The sequence below is a fragment of the Bombina bombina genome, chromosome 7, assembly GCF_027579735.1.
Source record: "Bombina bombina isolate aBomBom1 chromosome 7, aBomBom1.pri, whole genome shotgun sequence".
In the NCBI taxonomy this organism is placed as follows: Eukaryota; Metazoa; Chordata; class Amphibia; order Anura; family Bombinatoridae; genus Bombina; species Bombina bombina.
The window spans coordinates 33,247,802-33,267,035 of record NC_069505.1 but is presented as its reverse complement, the minus strand read 5'-3'; the positions used below and the strand labels follow the sequence as shown (position 1 = coordinate 33,267,035).

Below are 19,234 nucleotides of genomic sequence, written 5' to 3'. Positions count from 1 at the left end.
AGAAGCATGACACTACATATAAAGTAATACGCATGACACACACTAGTAACATGTACACAAAAGCATGATACTACATATATAAAGTAATACACATACACGTGACACACACACTAGTAACATGTACACAGAAGCACATGATACTACATATATAAAGTAATACACATACACACTAGTAACATGTACACAGAAGCACATGATACTACATATATAAAGTAATACACATACACACTAGTAACATGTACACAGGGGCACATACTACATATATAAAGTAATACACATACACATGACATATACACACTAGTAACATGTACACAAAAGCACATACTACATAAATAAAGTAATGCACATACACACTAGTAACATGTACACAGGGGCACATACTACATATATAAAGTAATACACATACACATGACATATACACACACACTAGTAACATGTACACAGGGGCACATACTACATATATAAAGTAATACACATACACATGACATATACACATACTAGTAACATGTACACAGGGGCACATACTACATATATAAAGTAATACACATACACATGACATATACACATACTAGTAACATGTACACAGGGGCACATACTACATATATAAAGTAATACACATACACATGACATATACACACACTAGTAACATGTACACAGAAGCACATGATACTACATATATAAAGTAATACGCATGACACACACTAGTAACATGTACACAAAAGCATGATACTACATATATAAAGTAATACACATACACACTAGTAACATGTACACAGGGGCACATACTACATATATAAAGTAATACACATACACATGACATATACACACACTAGTAACATGTACACAAAAGCACATACTACATAAATAAAGTAATACACATACACACTAGTAACATGTACACAGGGGCACATACTACATATATAAAGTAATACACATACACATGACATATACACACACTAGTACCATGTACACAGGGGCACATACTACATATATAAAGTAATACACATACACATGACATATACACACACTAGTAACATGTACACAGGGGCACATACTACATATATAAAGTAATACACATACACATGACATATACACACACTAGTAACATGTACACAGGGGCACATACTACATATATAAAGTAATACACATACACATGACATATACACACACTAGTACACAGAAGCACATGATACTACATATATAAAGTAATACACATGACACACACTTGCAACATGTACACAGAAGCATGACACTACATATATAAAGTAATAGACATACACATGACATATACACACACTAGTAACATGTACACAGGGGCACATACTACATAAATAAAGTAATACACATACACACTAGTAACATGTACACAGGGGCACATACTACATATATAAAGTAATACACATACACATGACATATACACACACTAGTACACAGAAGCACATGATACTACATATATAAAGTAATACACATGACACACACTAGTAACATGTACACAGAAGCATGACACTACATATATAAAGTAATACACATACACATGACATATACACACACTAGTACCATGTACACAGGGGCACATACTACATATATAAAGTAATACACATGACATATACACACACTAGTAACATGTACACAGGGGCACATACTACATATATAAAGTAATACACATACACATGACACATACACACACTAGTACACAGAAGCACATGATACTACATATATAAAGTAATACACATGACACACACTTGCAACATGTACACAGAAGCATGACACTACATATATAAAGTAATACACATACACATGACATATACACACACTAGTAACATGTACACAGGGGCACATACTACATATATAAAGTAATGCACATACACACTAGTAACATGTACACAGGGGCACATACTACATATATAAAGTAATACACATAAGCATATATAAGTGATACACACACTAGTACACAGAAGCACACGATATATATCTATATCTATATCTATATATATATAGATACATGACATATACAATGTAACATTATTACTGGCCCAGCCTGCACGGAAGCCGCCATGGCACAATAACAGCAGCTCAGTGATAACAGTCTCTCACCTCCGCCATGTTGTGCCAGGGTACAGCCTTCTTCCTCCTCGCTTTCCCTGCTCCGCCTTCCCTGAGATAGGTGTCCTACTATGTGCCTGATGACTCTGCTGCTATTTACAGCGCCCTGAATACTCCTCTACCTATCATTTCTGTAAATAGAATCTACGGGTTGATAATAATATGCATTGGTCTAAGTGTTAGTGGATATCACCGGTACACTGGGAAACCTATAGTAATATATTATATCAGGCAATATTTAAGGCAGCATACATTACATGAAGTCGGCTTGTTGGGCGACTGGGAGGGCACATTTTGTGGTGTGGGACGCACTGTGCGTTCCAGCTATCAGAACTACAGTCTTCTTCAGTGTTCAGGAGAATGACAGCTAAATATTTTATTCAGTTAAATTAATTTAAATTCAATTTAAACAAAAAAAAAACCTCAAAAAATGAAAGAATTTCTAATACATAGCACAGCCTTAATGTTGTAATTATCACTAAATAATAATAATTATATTATGCCCATTCTTTCGGTAAGTAGGCATCAGCTGCACAGTGGTGCCCACATCACCGAGCTGCAGTTAATGTTCTGTCTGTAACTCATTGGATCACTGAAGAGGAAATGCTACTCTGGCATGTTTACCAACTGTCCTGGTTTTCCTGTGACTGCAATACTAGTGTGCCCTATAATATAGTGACCCAACCACTGTGCAGAATAAATAGCATGAAGGAAAAATGTTACTCTGGTATACTTGCCAACTGAGAGATTGTCTCATGACTTACCTGTCTATACTAGAGATGTTCCCCTGGTTTACCTGTCTATACTAGAGAGTAGATATGGTCCCTTGGTTTACCTGTCTATACTAGAGATGGTTTCCTGGTTTACCTACCTATACTAGAGAGTAGAGATGGTCCCCTGGTTTACCTGTCTATACTAGAGAGTAGATATGGTCCCCTGGTTTACCTAGAGATGGTTTCCTGCTTTACCTACCTATACTAGAGAGTAGAGATGGTCCCCTGGTTTACCTGTCTATACTAGAGACGGTCCTCTGGTTTACCTGCCTATACCAGAGAGTAGAGATGGTCCCCTGGTTTACCTGTCTATACTAGAGATTAGAGATGGTCCCCTGGTTTACCTGTCTATACTAGAGATGTTCCCCTGGTTTACCTGCCTATACTAGAGAGTAGAGATGGTCCCCTGGTTTACCTGTCTATACTAGAGACGGTCCTCTGGTTTACCTGCCTATACCAGAGAGTAGAGATGGTCCCCTGGTTTACCTGTCTATACTAGAGATTAGAGATGGTCCCCTGGTTTACCTGTCTATACTAGAGATGTTCCCCTGGTTTACCTGCCTATACTAGAGAGTAGAGATGGTCCCCTGGTTTACCTGTCTATACTAGAGATGGTCTCCTGGTTTACCTGCCTATACTAGAGAGTAGAGATGGTCCCCTGGTTTACCTGTCTAGACTAGAGATGGTCTCCTGGTTTAGCTGCCTATACTAGTGAGTAGAGATGGTCCCCTGGTTTACCTTTCTATACTAGAGATGGTCTCCTGGTTTACCTGCCTATACTAGAGAGAAGAGATGGTCCCCTGGTTTACCTGTCTATACTAGAGATGGTCCCCTGGTTTACTTGCCTATACTAGAGAGTAGAGATGATCCCCTGGTTTACCCGTCTATACTAGAGATGATCCCCTGGTTTACCTGCCTATACAAGAGAGTAGAGATGGTCCCCTGGTTTACCTGTCTATACTAGAGATGGTCTCCTGGTTTACCTGCCTATACTAGAGAGTGGAAATGGTCTCCTGGTTTACCTGCCTATACTAGAGAGTAGAGATGGTCCCCTGGTTTACCTGCCTATACTAGAGACGGTCCTCTGGTTTACCTGCCTATACCAGAGAGTAGAGATGGTCCCCTGGTTTACCTGTCTATACTAGAGATTAGAGATGGTCCCCTGGTTTACCTGTCTATACTAGAGATGTTCCCCTGGTTTACCTGCCTATACTAGAGAGTAGAGATGGTCCCCTGGTTTACCTGTCTATACTAGAGACGGTCCTCTGGTTTACCTGCCTATACCAGAGAGTAGAGATGGTCCCCTGGTTTACCTGTCTATACTAGAGATTAGAGATGGTCCCCTGGTTTACCTGTCTATACTAGAGATGTTCCCCTGGTTTACCTGCCTATACTAGAGAGTAGAGATGGTCCCCTGGTTTACCTGTCTATACTAGAGATGGTCTCCTGGTTTACCTGCCTATACTAGAGAGTAGAGATGGTCCCCTGGTTTACCTGTCTAGACTAGAGATGGTCTCCTGGTTTAGCTGCCTATACTAGTGAGTAGAGATGGTCCCCTGGTTTACCTTTCTATACTAGAGATGGTCTCCTGGTTTACCTGCCTATACTAGAGAGAAGAGATGGTCCCCTGGTTTACCTGTCTATACTAGAGATGGTCCCCTGGTTTACTTGCCTATACTAGAGAGTAGAGATGATCCCCTGGTTTACCCGTCTATACTAGAGATGATCCCCTGGTTTACCTGCCTATACAAGAGAGTAGAGATGGTCCCCTGGTTTACCTGTCTATACTAGAGATGGTCTCCTGGTTTACCTGCCTATACTAGAGAGTGGAAATGGTCTCCTGGTTTACCTGCCTATACTAGAGAGTAGAGATGGTCCCCTGGTTTACCTGCCTATACTAGAGAGTAGAGATGGTCCCCTGGTTTACCTGTATATACTAGAGATGGTCTCCTGGTTTACCTGCCTATACTAGAGATGGTCCTCTGGTTTACCTGCCTATACTAGAGAGTAGAGATGGAGATGGTCCCCTGGTTTACCTGCCTATACTAGAGAGTAGAGATGGTCCCCTGGTTTACCTGTATATACTAGAGATGGTCTCCTGGTTTAGCTGCCTATGCTAGAGATGGTCCCCTGGTTTACCTGTCTTTACTAGAGATGGTCCCCTGGTTTACCTGTCTATACTAGAGATAGTCCCCTGGTTTACCTGTCTATACTAGAGAGTAGAGATGATCCCCTGGTTTACCTGTCTATACTAGAGAGTAGAGATGGTCCCCTGGTTTACCTGTCTATACTAGAGATGGTCTCCTGGTTTACCTGTCTATACTAGAGAGTAGAGATGGTCCCCTGGTTTCCCTGTCTATACTAGAGAGTAGAGATGGTCCCCTGGTTTACCTGCCTATACTAGAGAGTAGAGATGGTCCCCTGATTTACCTGTCTATTCTAGAGATGATTCCCTGGTTTACCTGCCTATACTAGAGAGTAGAGATGGTCCCCTGGTTTACCTGCCTATACTATAGAGTAGAGATGGTCCCCTGGTTTACCTGTATATACTAGAGATGGTCCCCTGGTTTACCTGCCTATACTATAGAGTAGAGATGGTCCCCTGGTTTACCTGTATATACTAGAGATGGTCTCCTGGTTTACCTACCTATATTAGAGATGGTCCCCTGGTTTACCTGCCTATACTAGAGAGTAGAGATGGTCCCCTGGTTTACCTGCCTATACTAGAGAGTAGAGATGGTCCCCTGGTTTACCTGTCTATACTAGAGATGATCTCCTGGTTTACCTGCCTATACTAGAGAGTAGAGATGGTCCCCTGGTTTACCTGTCTATACTAGAGATGATCCCCTGCTTTACCTGCCTATACTAGAGAGTAGAGATGGTCCCCTGGTTTACCTGTATATACTAGAGATGGTCCCCTGGTTTACCTGCCTATACTAGAGAGTAGAGATGGTCCCCTGGTTTACCTTTCTCTACTAGAGATGATCCCCTGGTTTACCTGTCTATACTAGAGATGGTCCCCTGGTTTACCTGCCTTTACTAGAGATGTTCCCCTTGTTTACCTGGTTTAGACCAGAGAGTTTGACAGAATCAGTCTCTTAGTGTGAATTGTTGGCAAGTGATTATATTATTGAGCTGCTTGGCCTTTAGTGTGAGCTGCAACAGATTGGTTAGGTTATTGTTGTTATTATTATTATTATTGTTATCAGGTATTTGTAGAGAGTGTGCAGCGCTTATTGTATTAGTAAGTGGCACCAGCCTTGGCATAAGATGTAGGTAAGTGTAAGTCAGTAGGGTATGCCAAGGCTGACTATGCTTGTAGAGAGTGGGCCAAGGTTGTCTGTTATAACCAAGGTTGCATCAAGCATGACAATTCTTCAAGGATTTATGTCCTGGTTGACCATTCTTGGAAAGAGTGTTCAAAGGTTGTCAGTCCTCATTGAGCATTCAACGTGTATAATCACCAAATATGTGCCAACATCATAAAGTGTGTGCCAAGGCTGACCATCACTAAGGCTGCACCAAATATGGCTATGTTTAAGAACTATGTGCCTCGGTTGACCACTGTTCATTTAGAGTGGTCAACCTAGGCACATATGTGCCAAAACTTACCATCTTTGTCAAGGTTGGGCCAAGGTTACTTTTCTCATCAGAGTCTACTGATGACTGTTGAGAAGTTCCAGATCTTTGTAGTTAGAAAGAACCACATATGATTACCTTCTTGCACAGCACACATATAATTCATACAGGAAAGACTACAAAATAGTATGAAGCAGTATCACATGTATCTTTATATAGTATATGGGTACAAAAGCCTAAACCTCTGAAGCAAGAAATAATATAATAGAAATGAATGTAATCCCTTATACCATTTATTACATATAATTAGAACATATCGAGTTAGATTTAACAAGTAGTCGTGGCCGAGTGGTTAAGGCGATGGACTAGAAATCCATTGGGGTCTCCCCGCGCAGGTTCGAATCCTGCCGACTACGATGTTAATTTTATTTAAAACAATATATAAACTGGAAGTAAATTTACATATAACACATAAAATCTAGTATATTTAAAAAAAGAAACGCATACTAAAAAAATGTTGACATGTAATAAAAATATTTTGTTATTTAAATATTTTGCATTATTAATGACCTTTTACAAAAATGTTATATAGAGAAACTATAGATACAACTTTAAAATATAACATCAGCGCCTTATTTTCGGTATGAAATATTTCATGTTATATTTTAAATAAAGAACTACAGTATGACATTTGCATCATGATTACAATTTTTATTTTTTAAATATGTCCACTAAAAAAATTAAAGAAACTTAAATATTTAAATTAAGTACATAACTATAAATAAAATACTGGCCAGTACGGGGATCGAACCCGCGACCTTGGCGTTATTAGCACCACGCTCTAACCAACTGAGCTAACCGGCCAACTACACTAACAAATGGGAATGGGAATGGGAATGGGAATAGGAATGGGAATGGGAACAAAGTTTTTTATACAGTGGAAGGAAGTCAGTTCACATAATTATACTTTGAAATCTACCTCAGAACTAATTTGAGACCTGGTTTATCAGAGACTGTATCAGTATCAGAGGTGAAATTAACAGGGACTGTATCAGTATCAGAGGTGAGATTGACAGAGTAAGTCACTGTGACAAGGACAGGCAATAGTCACCAACCTTATGAGGCTTGCTACAGGGCATCTATAGGAGACACTATGTGAGATAAGTCAAGTTGCGGATGAACAAAACATATAGTTTAAACCTGCCTAATGTTAGTGGTGTCAGATCCCAAGCAACATCTAGGAAGACCCTATCTCCCCATGAGATGGTCAGCTCTGTGGTTTGTTGCTTCTGATCAGACACATAGCTGGGCCACTAGAGTACTATCAGATAGATCTCATAATGAGTTAGTAGGTATCACTGATCAGACACATAGATGGGCTACTAGAGTACTATCAGATCTTATGTTGAGTTAGTAGGTACCACTGATCAGACACATAGCTGGGCCACTAGAGTACTATCAGATCTCATGATGAGTTAGTAGGTACCACTGATCAGACACATAGCTGGGCCACTAGAGTACTATCAGATCTCCTGATGAGTTAGTAGGTACCACTGATCAGACACATAGCTGGGCCACTAGAGTACTATCAGATCTCCTGATGAGTTAGTATGTACCACTGATCAGACACATAGCTGGGCCACTAGAGTACTATCAGATCTCATGATGAGTTAGTAGGTACCACTGATCAGACACATAGCTGGGCTACTAGAGTACTATCAGATCTCATGATGAGTTAGTAGGTACCACTGATCAGACACATAGCTGGGCCACTAGAGTACTATCAGATATCATAATGAGTTAGTAGGTACCACTGATCAGACACATAGCTGGGCTACTAGAGTACTATCAGATCTCATGATGAGTTAGTAGGTACCACTGATCAGACACATAGCTGGGCCACTAGAGTACTATCAGATATCATGATGAGTTAGTAGGTACCACTGATCAGACACATAGCTGGGCCACTAGAGTACTATCAGATCTCCTGATGAGTTAGTAGGTACCACTGATCAGACACATAGCTGGGCCACTAGAGTACTATCAGATCTTATGTTGAGTTAGTAGGTACCACTGATCAGACACATAGCTGGGCCACTAGAGTACTCTCAGATCTAATAATGAGTTAGTAGGTACCACTAATCAGACACATAGCCGGGCCACTAGAGTACTCTCAGATCTAATAATGAGTTAGTAGGTACCACTGATCAGACATATAACTGAGCCACTAGAGTACTCTCAGATCTCATGATGAGTTAGTAGGTACCACTAATCAGACACATAGCTGGGCTACTAGAGTACTACACACACACATCTAATGTATCTACATATAGTCTATTTCTCTATCTAATCTATAACTAATTGTATATCTATAACTATATTTATTTCTAATCTATTTACAACCTATAGCTATATAAAACAAAATTCAGATAATAATTTCATTTAAAAAGTGAGCCCTATAACTACACTTATTTCTCATATGTAAAAACAATCCGTAGTAAATTCAAGAAAACTAAATATTAAGAAAAAATTAATATGAAAAAATGAACTTAAAAAAAATAAATAAAAATAAGGAGCACATAAAAGTTTAGTCTCCCCGTCGGGGAATCGAACCCCGGTCTCCCGCGTGACAGGCGGGGATACTCACCACTATACTAACGAGGATTGGCTAAAATTCCCTTACACAGCAACAAGTACTATAAATACAGTATTTGGAATTACGCATGCACAGTTTAATTTGTACATCACCATTTATTATTTCCCAACCTGTGTGACCCCCTCAGTGCCTGACCTCGCCTTGTAATGTGATCACACTCATGTAATAAGAGGGTGTGGCTTATAATATAATTATGACCCACTTGTGTGACCCCTTCAGTGCCTGACCCCCCTGTAATATTATCACAATCATATAATAAGAGGGTGTGGCTTATAATATAATTATTACCCCACCTGTGTGACCCTCAGTGCCTGACCCCTGTAATATTTTCACACTCATGTAATAAAAAGGGTGTGACCTATAATATAATGATTACCCCACCTGTGTGACCCCCTCAGTGCCTGACCCCCCTGTAAAATTATCACACTCATGTAATGAGAGGGTGTGACTTATACTTATTACCCCACCTGTGTGACCCTCAGTGCCTGACCCCTATAATATTATCACACTCATATAATGAGAGGGTGTGACTTATAATATAATTATTACCCCACTTGTGTGACCCTTAGTGTCTGACCTTGTAATATTATTACACTCATGTAATGAGAGGGTGTGACTTATACTTATTACCCCACCTGTGTGACCCTCAGTGTCTGACCCCTATAATATTATCACACTCATATAATGAGAGGGTGTGACTTATAATATAATTATTACCCCACCTGGGTGACCCTCAGTGCCTGACCCCCCTGTAAAATTATCACACTCATGTAATGAGAGGGTGTGACTTATACTTATTACCCCACCTGTGTGACCCTCAGTGTCTGACCCCTATAATATTATCACACTCATATAATGAGAGGGTGTGATTTATAATATAATTATTACCCCACTTGTGTGACCCTTAGTGTCTGACCTTGTAATATTATCACACTCATGTAATGAGAGGGTGTGACTTATAATATAATTATTACCCCACCTGTGTGACCCTCAGTGCCTGACCCCTGTAATATTATCACACTCATGTAACGAGACAGTGTGACTTATAATATAAATATTACCCACCTGTGTGACCCCCTCAGTGCCTGACCCCTGTAATATTATCACACTCAGGTAATAAGAGGGTGTGACTTATAATATAATTATTACATCATCTGTATGACCCCCCCTCAGTGCCTGACCCCTGTAATATTATCACACTCATGTAATGAGAGGGTGTGGCTTATAATATAATTATTATCCCACCTGTGTGACCCCTGTAATATTATCACACTCATGTAATGAGAGGGTATGACGTATAATATAATTATTACCCACCTGTGTGACCCCCTAAGTGCCTGACCCCTGTAATATTATCACACTCATGTAATGAGAGGGTGTGGCTTATAATATAATTATTATCCCACCTGTGTGACCCCTCAGTGTCTGACCCATGTAATATTATCACACTCATGTAATGAGAGGGTGTGGCTTATAATATAATTATTACCCCACCTGTGTGACCCTCAGTGCCTGACCCCTGTAATATTATCACAACTTATAATATAATTATTACCCCACCTGTGTGACCCCCTCAGTGCCTGACCCTCCCTCCTTGTCACACTTGTGTAATGAGAGGGTGTGGCTTTCTATTCTACACTGTAAAGTGGTTAATAAAACACAATTTACATAAAACATTTAGAAATTTAGAATGTTCCAAAAAATAAACTCATAGAATAAAAATATTCACGCCTTATTCAATTAAAAATATGTTGTTTATAAAATGTTTTACATTTACATCCATCTCAGGTAATAATGTCATATGAACAGCTAAATAAATATTAAAAAAAAACTGCCTCCCCGTCGGGGAATCGAACCCCGGTCTCCCGCGTGACAGGCGGGGATACTCACCACTATACTAACGAGGATTGGCTGTATGACATTTGAATGTTTGAATGTTTGCATAATTATATGTACTGTAAATCTGTGTAATTACATGTACTGTAGATCTGGGTATGTGGGTTATTATATATACTGTTGATATGGGTATGTGGGTTATTATATGTACTGTAAATATGGGTATGTGGGTTATTATATGTACTGTAGATATGGGTATGTGGTTTATTACATGTACTGTAGATCTGGGTATGTGGGTTATTATATGTACTGTAGATATGGGTAATTTTATGTACTGTAGATCTGTGTAATTACATGTACTGTAGATCTGGGTATGTGGGTTATATTATTATATGTACTGTAGATATGGCTAATTTTATGTACAGTAGATCTGGGTATGGGGGTTATATACTATAGTTCCTTGTGTCTGGGTGATGCCTACTGGCATATCTGCCCTCTCTACTAGTACTGGAACCAGGCTATGAAGAGGTTGGTAAGTTTCTACTCCCTATATTAGGTGATTACAACGTCTGTTGCTTCTTCAGCACCCATCTACTTTTTATACGACCTGATATTGACCCCCCCTCAAAAAAACGACAAGGAAGTTGGTTTCTTATTCAAGCTGTTTCTTATTCGTGAAATTCTGTTTCTTATTCGTGGAAGTTGGTTTCTTATTAATTTTTTTTGTCAGACTGCTTTAAATTGACTTTAAAATACAAGGTTTTATTTATATAATAATATGATTCATATAATTTAGTTACACAGAGTTGGAATCCCTTTATACAACAATTGAATATACAAACTTGAAAAAAGGGCATACGTTGGCATCAATACAAATATTACTATTTTGAATAAGTAACAGATATTATCAAAGGGTTAATAACTATTGGACCACTGATTTCACTATGAATATATACAGCGTTGATCACCCTCCATGCCATGCACTTGTTTTTAGCCTGGCCCAATGTTTTTTTGGGCACAGAAATTGATGCCAACCCTGGCATAGGTCACATCATTCTAATTTTTTAATAAGTAACAGATAATTTCAAAGGGTTAATAACCATTGGGCCACTGATTTTACTATGAATATATACAGGGTAGATCCCCCTCTATGCCATGCAATTGTTTTTAGCCTTGGCCAATGGAGTTTTGGGCACATAAATTGATGCCAACACTGGCATAGGTGCTCTAATTCTCATTTTTTAATATGTTTCAGATATTTTCAAAGGGTTAATAACCATTGGGCCACTGATTTCACTATGAATATACACAGGGTAGATCCCCCTACATGACATGCAATTGTTTTTAGCCTGGCCCAATGGTGTTTTGTGCACAGAAATTGGCATAGGTGCTCTAATTCTCATTCTTGAATAAGTAACAGATATTTTCAAAGGGTTAATAACAATTGGGCCACTGATTTCACTATGAATATACACAGGGTAGATCCCCCTCCATGCCATGCAATTGTTTTTAGCCTGGCCCAATGGTGTTTTTGGCACAGAAATTGATGCCAACCCTGGCATAGGTGAATTAATTCTCCTTTTTGAATAAGTAACATATATTTTCAAAGGGTTAATAACCATTGGGCCACTGATTTCACTATGAATATATACAGGGTATATCCCCCTCCATGCCATGCAATTGTTTTTAGCCTGGCGCAATGGTGTTTTGGGCACAGAAATTGATGACAACCCTGGCATAGGTGCTGTACTTCTCATTTTTGAATAAGTAACAGATATTTTCAAAGGATTAATAACTATTGGGCCACTGATTTCACTATGAATATATACAGGGTATATCCCCCTCCATGCCATGCAATTGTTTTTAGCCTGGCGCAATGGTGTTTTGGGCACAGAAATTGATGCCAACCCTGGCATAGGTCACATCATTCTCATTTTTGAATAAGTAACATATATTTTCAAAGGGTTAATAACCATTGGGCCACTGATTTCACTATGAAAATAAACAGGGTAGATCCCCCTCCATACCATGCAATTGTTTTTAGCCTGGCCCAATTGTGTTTTTGGCACAGAAATTGATGCCAACACTGGCATAGCTGACATAATTCTCATTTTTGAATAAGTGACAGATATTTTCAAAGGGTTAATAACCATTGGGCCACTGATTTCACTATGAATATACACAGGGTAGATCCCCCTCCATACCATGCAATTGTTTTTAGCCTGGACCAATGGTGTTTTGGGCACAGATATTGATGCCAACACTGGCATAGGTGCTCTAATTCTCATTCTTGAATAAGTAACAGATATTTTCAAAGGGTTAATAACAATTGGGCCACTGATTTCACTATGAATATATACAGGGTAGATCCCCCTCCATGCCATGCAATTGTGTTTAGCCTGGCCCAATTGTGTTTTTGGCACAGAAATTGATGCCAACCCTGTAATAGGTGACACAATTCTCATTTTTGAATAAGTAACAGATATTTTCAAAGGGTTAATAACCATTGGGCCACTGATTTCACTATGAATATACACAGGGTAAATCCCCCTCCATGACATGCAATTGTTTTTAGCCTGGCCGAATGGTGTTTTGGGCACAGAAATTGATGCCAACACTGGCATAGGTGTTCTAATTCTCATGTACCCTGTATATATTCATAGTGAAATCAGTGGCCCAATGGTTATTAACCCTTTGAAAATATCTGTTACTTATTCAAAAATGAGAATTATGTCACCTATGCCAGGGTTGGCATCAATTTCTGTGCCTAAAACACCATTGGGCCAGGCTAAAAGCAAGTGCATGGCACGGAGGGTGATCAACGCTGTATATATTCATAGTGAAATCAGTGGTCCAATAGTTATTAACCCTTTGATAATATCTGTTACTTATTCAAAATAGTAATATTTGTATTGGTGCCAACGTATGCCCTTTTTTCAAGTTTGTATATTCAATTGTTGTATAAAGGGATTCCACCTCTGTGTAACTACATTATATGATTTATATTATTATTTAAATAAAACCTATATTTTTAATTTAAAGTCAATTTAAAGCAGTCTGACAAAAAAAATGAATAAGAAACCAACTTCCATGAATAAGAAACAGAATTTCACGAATAAGAAACAGCTTGAATAAGAAACCAACATCCTTGTCTTCTACCTCCATGACCCACCACCTGTCCGCCCCTAGGAGATGAAATGATGAATCCCCACATTACAGAATAGCCTCATAGGCTCAGGATTCAACTGCAAACCCAGTGGTCATCTTACTTATGTTAGTTTCTACACTAAGCTTATTGCCCACAGTAACGCCTGGTGCTCCTGGGCGTGGCACTGCTCTTTAGCCCCAGACCAGATCTGCTACAACAAAACCATCAGTTGGTGCCCTAGGGCACTCACCCTGCACTAAATCAGTTACACTGTCAGGTAGGTACCCGCGGACAAGTCCTGTAGTTATTCTACCTTTGTGCCCTGATGGACACGCCTCCAAAGAGCTAATACCCTCAATAAAACTAATTACCCCACCTAAGGGGACCTCCTGAACTGTGGATTCACACTTGTTAAAAGGGGACGTGTCCTATAATTAGCCCACTTTAAAGAATTGTAGTAGATTAGCCCACTTTAAAGAATTGTGAGCTCCTGACACCTTCCTACACATATAATAAGGGGTCTTATAAATTAATTAACACACCTGTATGATCCAAGCAACACCTGACACCATTCAGTTCTATGCTAAAACACAGAACACTATGTAAGGATAAGTAAAATAAAAATGTTGCACACCACCAGGTAGTAGTCGTGGCCGAGTGGTTAAGGCGATGGACTTGAAATCCATTGGGGTTTCCCCGCGCAGGTTCGAATCCTGCCGACTACGGATAATTTTTTGTATCACAAACACACAGATATACACACACAGTTATACACAAACATATACAGACATACACACAGAGTTATACACACAAATACACAGACATACACTCAGAGTTATACACACACATACACAGACCATACACACACACAGTTTATACACACACAGTTATACACAGATATACACAGATATACACACACAGAGTTACACATACACAGACCATACACACACACAGTTATACACACTCATACACACACAGAGTTATACACACACAGAGTTATACACAGACATACACACAGAGAGTTATACACACACAGTTATACACAGACATACACACACAGAGTTATACACACACAGTTATACACAGACCATACACACACACAGTTATACACACACAGTTATACACAGATATACACACACAGAGTTATACACACACATACACAGACCATACACACACACAGTTATACACATACAGTTATACACACACATACACAGACCATACACACACATAGTTATACACAAACAGTTATATACACACACATAGTTTTACACAGACATACACACACAGAGTTATACACACACAGAGTTATACACAGACATACACACACAGAGTTATACACACACAGTTATACACACAGAGAGTTATACACACACATAGTTATACACACACAGTTATACACACACACACACACACAGAGAGTTATACACACACACACACACAGAGAGTTATACACACACACATACACACACAGTTATACACACACATACACACACACAGAGTTATACACACACACATACACACACAGTTATACACACACACACAGTTATACACACACAGAGTAATACACACACAGAGTTATACACACACAGTTATACACACACAGAGTAATACACACACAGAGTTATACACACACATACACACACAGAGTTATACACACAGAGTTATACACACACAGAGTTATACACACACAGTTATACACACACAGAGTTATACACACACACATACACACACAGAGTTATACACACACATACACACACAGTTATACACACAGAGTTATACACACAGAGTTATACACACAGAGTTATACACACACAGAGTTATACACACACAGTTATACACACACAGAGTTATACACACACACATACACACACAGTTATACACACACATACACACACAGTTATACACACACAGTTATACACACAGAGTTATACACACAGGAGCCCACAGGGGCCAGTGCCCCTGTAAAAATGTCCCTGCCCCCCACCCCTGAGCTGGCCACTGAGCTGACTGAAAAATACCGGACAAGATCAAGGCTATTTATCTGCTTCCCTGCACCGCTGTCTAGTCAAAGCGTGTGGTTAACAAAGAGAAGTAAAACTTGTTCCCCCTCCCCTTTCAGAGATGTGCTACAGTTCCCGGGTTGTTGTGGGGGCGGGGCGTCTTACAGCTGCAGTCTGCAGACAAGAGCTCCAGAAGTGTAACTGGTTGGTTTTGCAGATGTTCTCTCTAGCCTGTACACTGCCAGAACAGAAGAGATGTAAGTCTGCCCTCTCACCTCCACAACTCTATAATGACTGCTGGAGTTTTTTCCTTATTTTTCTAATGTATGTAAATAATTATTTGAAAGAAAAATTATTATTAAAGCGCCAAAAGGACAAGGCTGGGTCTAAGTGAAATTAAATCATTTATTACAATGAATATAGAAAACAGTTAAAATATATATACATATATCCTGGATCCAAGATTTACAATAATTAAAACAAAATGTAAAAGCAATCAGTAAAAACAGATGTATCCAAAACTTGATTTTATCAGTACTTCGATTGGTTTGGAAATCTGATATGTTGCGAGTCAATGATACAAGCTATGTGTCTTAGCAGTGCTTTAAAGCAAATGGATTGAATGTTGTTTGTGGGTGCTCTTATTAACACATCAGTGTGAAATAATAAAGTGCAAACAAAGGTTAACAAAGAACAGTGTAAAGATCAGTGTAAACCTATGATGTGAACACAACTAACAATCGTTAAATTGTGTAGTGTTAGTGTACAATGGCAAACTCCAAAAAAACCCTATAAAAAATAATTTAGAATCTAAAAATATAAAAATAAAAATATAAAAATATAAAAATCCAAAAAAAGTCCAAAAAAGTCCTGAAACAAAGTGAACAGTCAAACAACAGTGGAGAATGTCAGATGTGAAAAATTAAAAAATAAAAAATGAATAAATGTACTTGTTTGTCCCAAACAGATGTAGTGATATTCCTCCCAGTGTTTTTTCTCCCAAGTGTTAGATGTGGATAAGACTCCTAAGTGATGACCCAATCGGTCAGTCAGTGATCTGCCATATTGATCCTTTCTGTCAAAGATACAAGAACAATAATAGTGCAGACGTTTTACAAAATAGCTCCCTATCAGAGTATCACTTACCAGTCGACGCGTTTCGGTCAGGCATTGACCTTTATCAAGACTGGTTTTAGCTAATTTTTTGCTTCTTTTTATACCCTTGTTGATTTTCGTATGACCGGAAGTGCAGTTTCCCACTTCCGGTTTCGGGTGACGATCGTTAGTTAATATCGTATATGAAAGGGCTTATCTATTGGCATTTTTTATTCATAGTTTGGAATAAAACACTTGTATCTTAAATCCATATAGTTTGGTATGGTATATTTAATGTTTTCCTATGAGTTCCGATTTTCTAGTTATCTGATTGGTCGGATTTAGGGCGTGTGTTCTATGCCTTTTGCTATTGGTGGTGTATTTCAGTCTTGTGAATAGACTCCAACTACCTATTTACATGTGGGGGTGTGTATTAGTTCCCTTTTCTTATTGGTCCAATATTTCTTAGTGCCGGTTTCCATACTATTTTCAGTGTATGTTAATTGTGAATTGGATATGTTCTTTTGTGCGGTCCAGTCAAAGGTGGGATAGACATTGTGTGTCTCAGTCAAAATTGAAAAATAATGAAAAGTAAATATACATAACAAATAAAAATAAAAATAGAAATAGCGATTAAAACAATATAAATTATATAAATATTGCAACAAGTACATACATACTTTTATACATACTTTTTACATTCTTAGCATTTTATTTCTTCAATCTTATGCTGTATTAGACATTTTTAAAGTAGAATGACATATTGATGGTATATAGAAATTTCAATAGACCCGTGCTTTGTTGTTTTCTTATCTGTTTGAAATGGGGGGTATATGAGATACTTTTTCTTGTTGGTATTCGGTAATTTATTAATAATTATTGTTTTTTTTAAATTCTTTCTGATTATCCAGCTTAGATTTTAGCTTAAATTATAGCTTAATTTTTATTATGGCTTATATTTTTAGAGGACTGGGTTAATGATTCTTCTCTAATATATTAGATGTTCTTTCTATTGTGTGTATTGGGTATAGTGGGTTTTTTGTTGGAAATCTGTATATACCCCTTTCTTAGGTATTAGAGGGCCGATCGTTGTTTCACTTTAAGGCGGTTTTCACTTTACAGCGGGGCTCCGGTCCCTAACCCGCTGTATGAGCGGGGTATACCTGTACACACACATACACACACAGAGTTATACACACACATACACACACAGAGTTATACACACACAGAGTAATACACACACAGAGTTATACACACACATACACACACAGAGTTATACACACAGAGTTATACACACACAGAGTTATACACACACAGTTATACACACACAGAGTTATACACACACACATACACACACAGAGTTATACACACACATACACACACAGTTATACACACAGAGTTATACACACAGAGTTATACACACAGAGTTATACACACACAGAGTTATACACACACAGTTATACACACACAGAGTTATACACACACACATACACACACAGTTATACACACACATACACACACAGTTATACACACACAGTTATACACACAGAGTTATACACACAGGAGCCCACAGGGGCCAGTGCCCCTGTAAAAATGTCCCTGCCCCCCACCCCTGAGCTGGCCACTGAGCTGACTGAAAAATACCGGACAAGATCAAGGCTATTTATCTGCTTCCCTGCACCGCTGTCTAGTCAAAGCGTGTGGTTAACAAAGAGAAGTAAAACTTGTTCCCCCTCCCCTTTCAGAGATGTGCTACAGTTCCCGGGTTGTTGTGGGGGCGGGGCGTCTTACAGCTGCAGTCTGCAGACAAGAGCTCCAGAAGTGTAACTGGTTGGTTTTGCAGATGTTCTCTCTAGCCTGTACACTGCCAGAACAGAAGAGATGTAAGTCTGCCCTCTCACCTCCACAACTCTATAATGACTGCTGGAGTTTTTTCCTTATTTTTCTAATGTATGTAAATAATTATTTGACACAATTTTCATTGAATGTGCTATCTGAACTATGTAGCACTAGTTAAGTGCAACTGCATAGCCTTCTTTTTTTT

General features: G+C 38.8%; 1 protein-coding gene and 5 non-coding genes across 7 annotated transcripts in view; 2 read left to right on the top strand and 4 right to left on the bottom strand.

The window, feature by feature from the left end:
• KAT5 (lysine acetyltransferase 5) overlaps window positions 1-2,139 on the bottom strand; it is a 57,836-nt gene extending 55,697 nt beyond the window's left edge. The window contains exon 1 of one of the 2 annotated variants that reach the window (XM_053720014.1): window positions 2,095-2,139. In XM_053720014.1, coding sequence (XP_053575989.1) covers window positions 2,095-2,103 — 9 coding nt within the window. In that variant the 5' untranslated portion in view covers window positions 2,104-2,139. The other variant, XM_053720013.1, reaches the window with a different exon arrangement.
• A 4,650-nt stretch (window positions 2,140-6,789) lies between these two features.
• Window positions 6,790-6,871, top strand: TRNAS-AGA (transfer RNA serine (anticodon AGA)). Its single transcript has one exon. It is a non-coding gene; the product is annotated as a tRNA-Ser (tRNA).
• A 374-nt stretch (window positions 6,872-7,245) lies between these two features.
• TRNAI-AAU (transfer RNA isoleucine (anticodon AAU)) lies at window positions 7,246-7,319 on the bottom strand. Its single transcript has one exon. It is a non-coding gene; the product is annotated as a tRNA-Ile (tRNA).
• Window positions 7,320-9,047: 1,728 nt separating this feature from the next.
• TRNAD-GUC (transfer RNA aspartic acid (anticodon GUC)) lies at window positions 9,048-9,119 on the bottom strand. The gene has a single exon. It is a non-coding gene; the product is annotated as a tRNA-Asp (tRNA).
• Window positions 9,120-10,946: 1,827 nt separating this feature from the next.
• On the bottom strand, window positions 10,947-11,018 carry TRNAD-GUC (transfer RNA aspartic acid (anticodon GUC)). Its single transcript has one exon. It is a non-coding gene; the product is annotated as a tRNA-Asp (tRNA).
• Window positions 11,019-14,738: 3,720 nt separating this feature from the next.
• TRNAS-UGA (transfer RNA serine (anticodon UGA)) lies at window positions 14,739-14,820 on the top strand. Its single transcript has one exon. It is a non-coding gene; the product is annotated as a tRNA-Ser (tRNA).
• The last annotated feature ends 4,414 nt before the right edge of the window (window positions 14,821-19,234 follow it).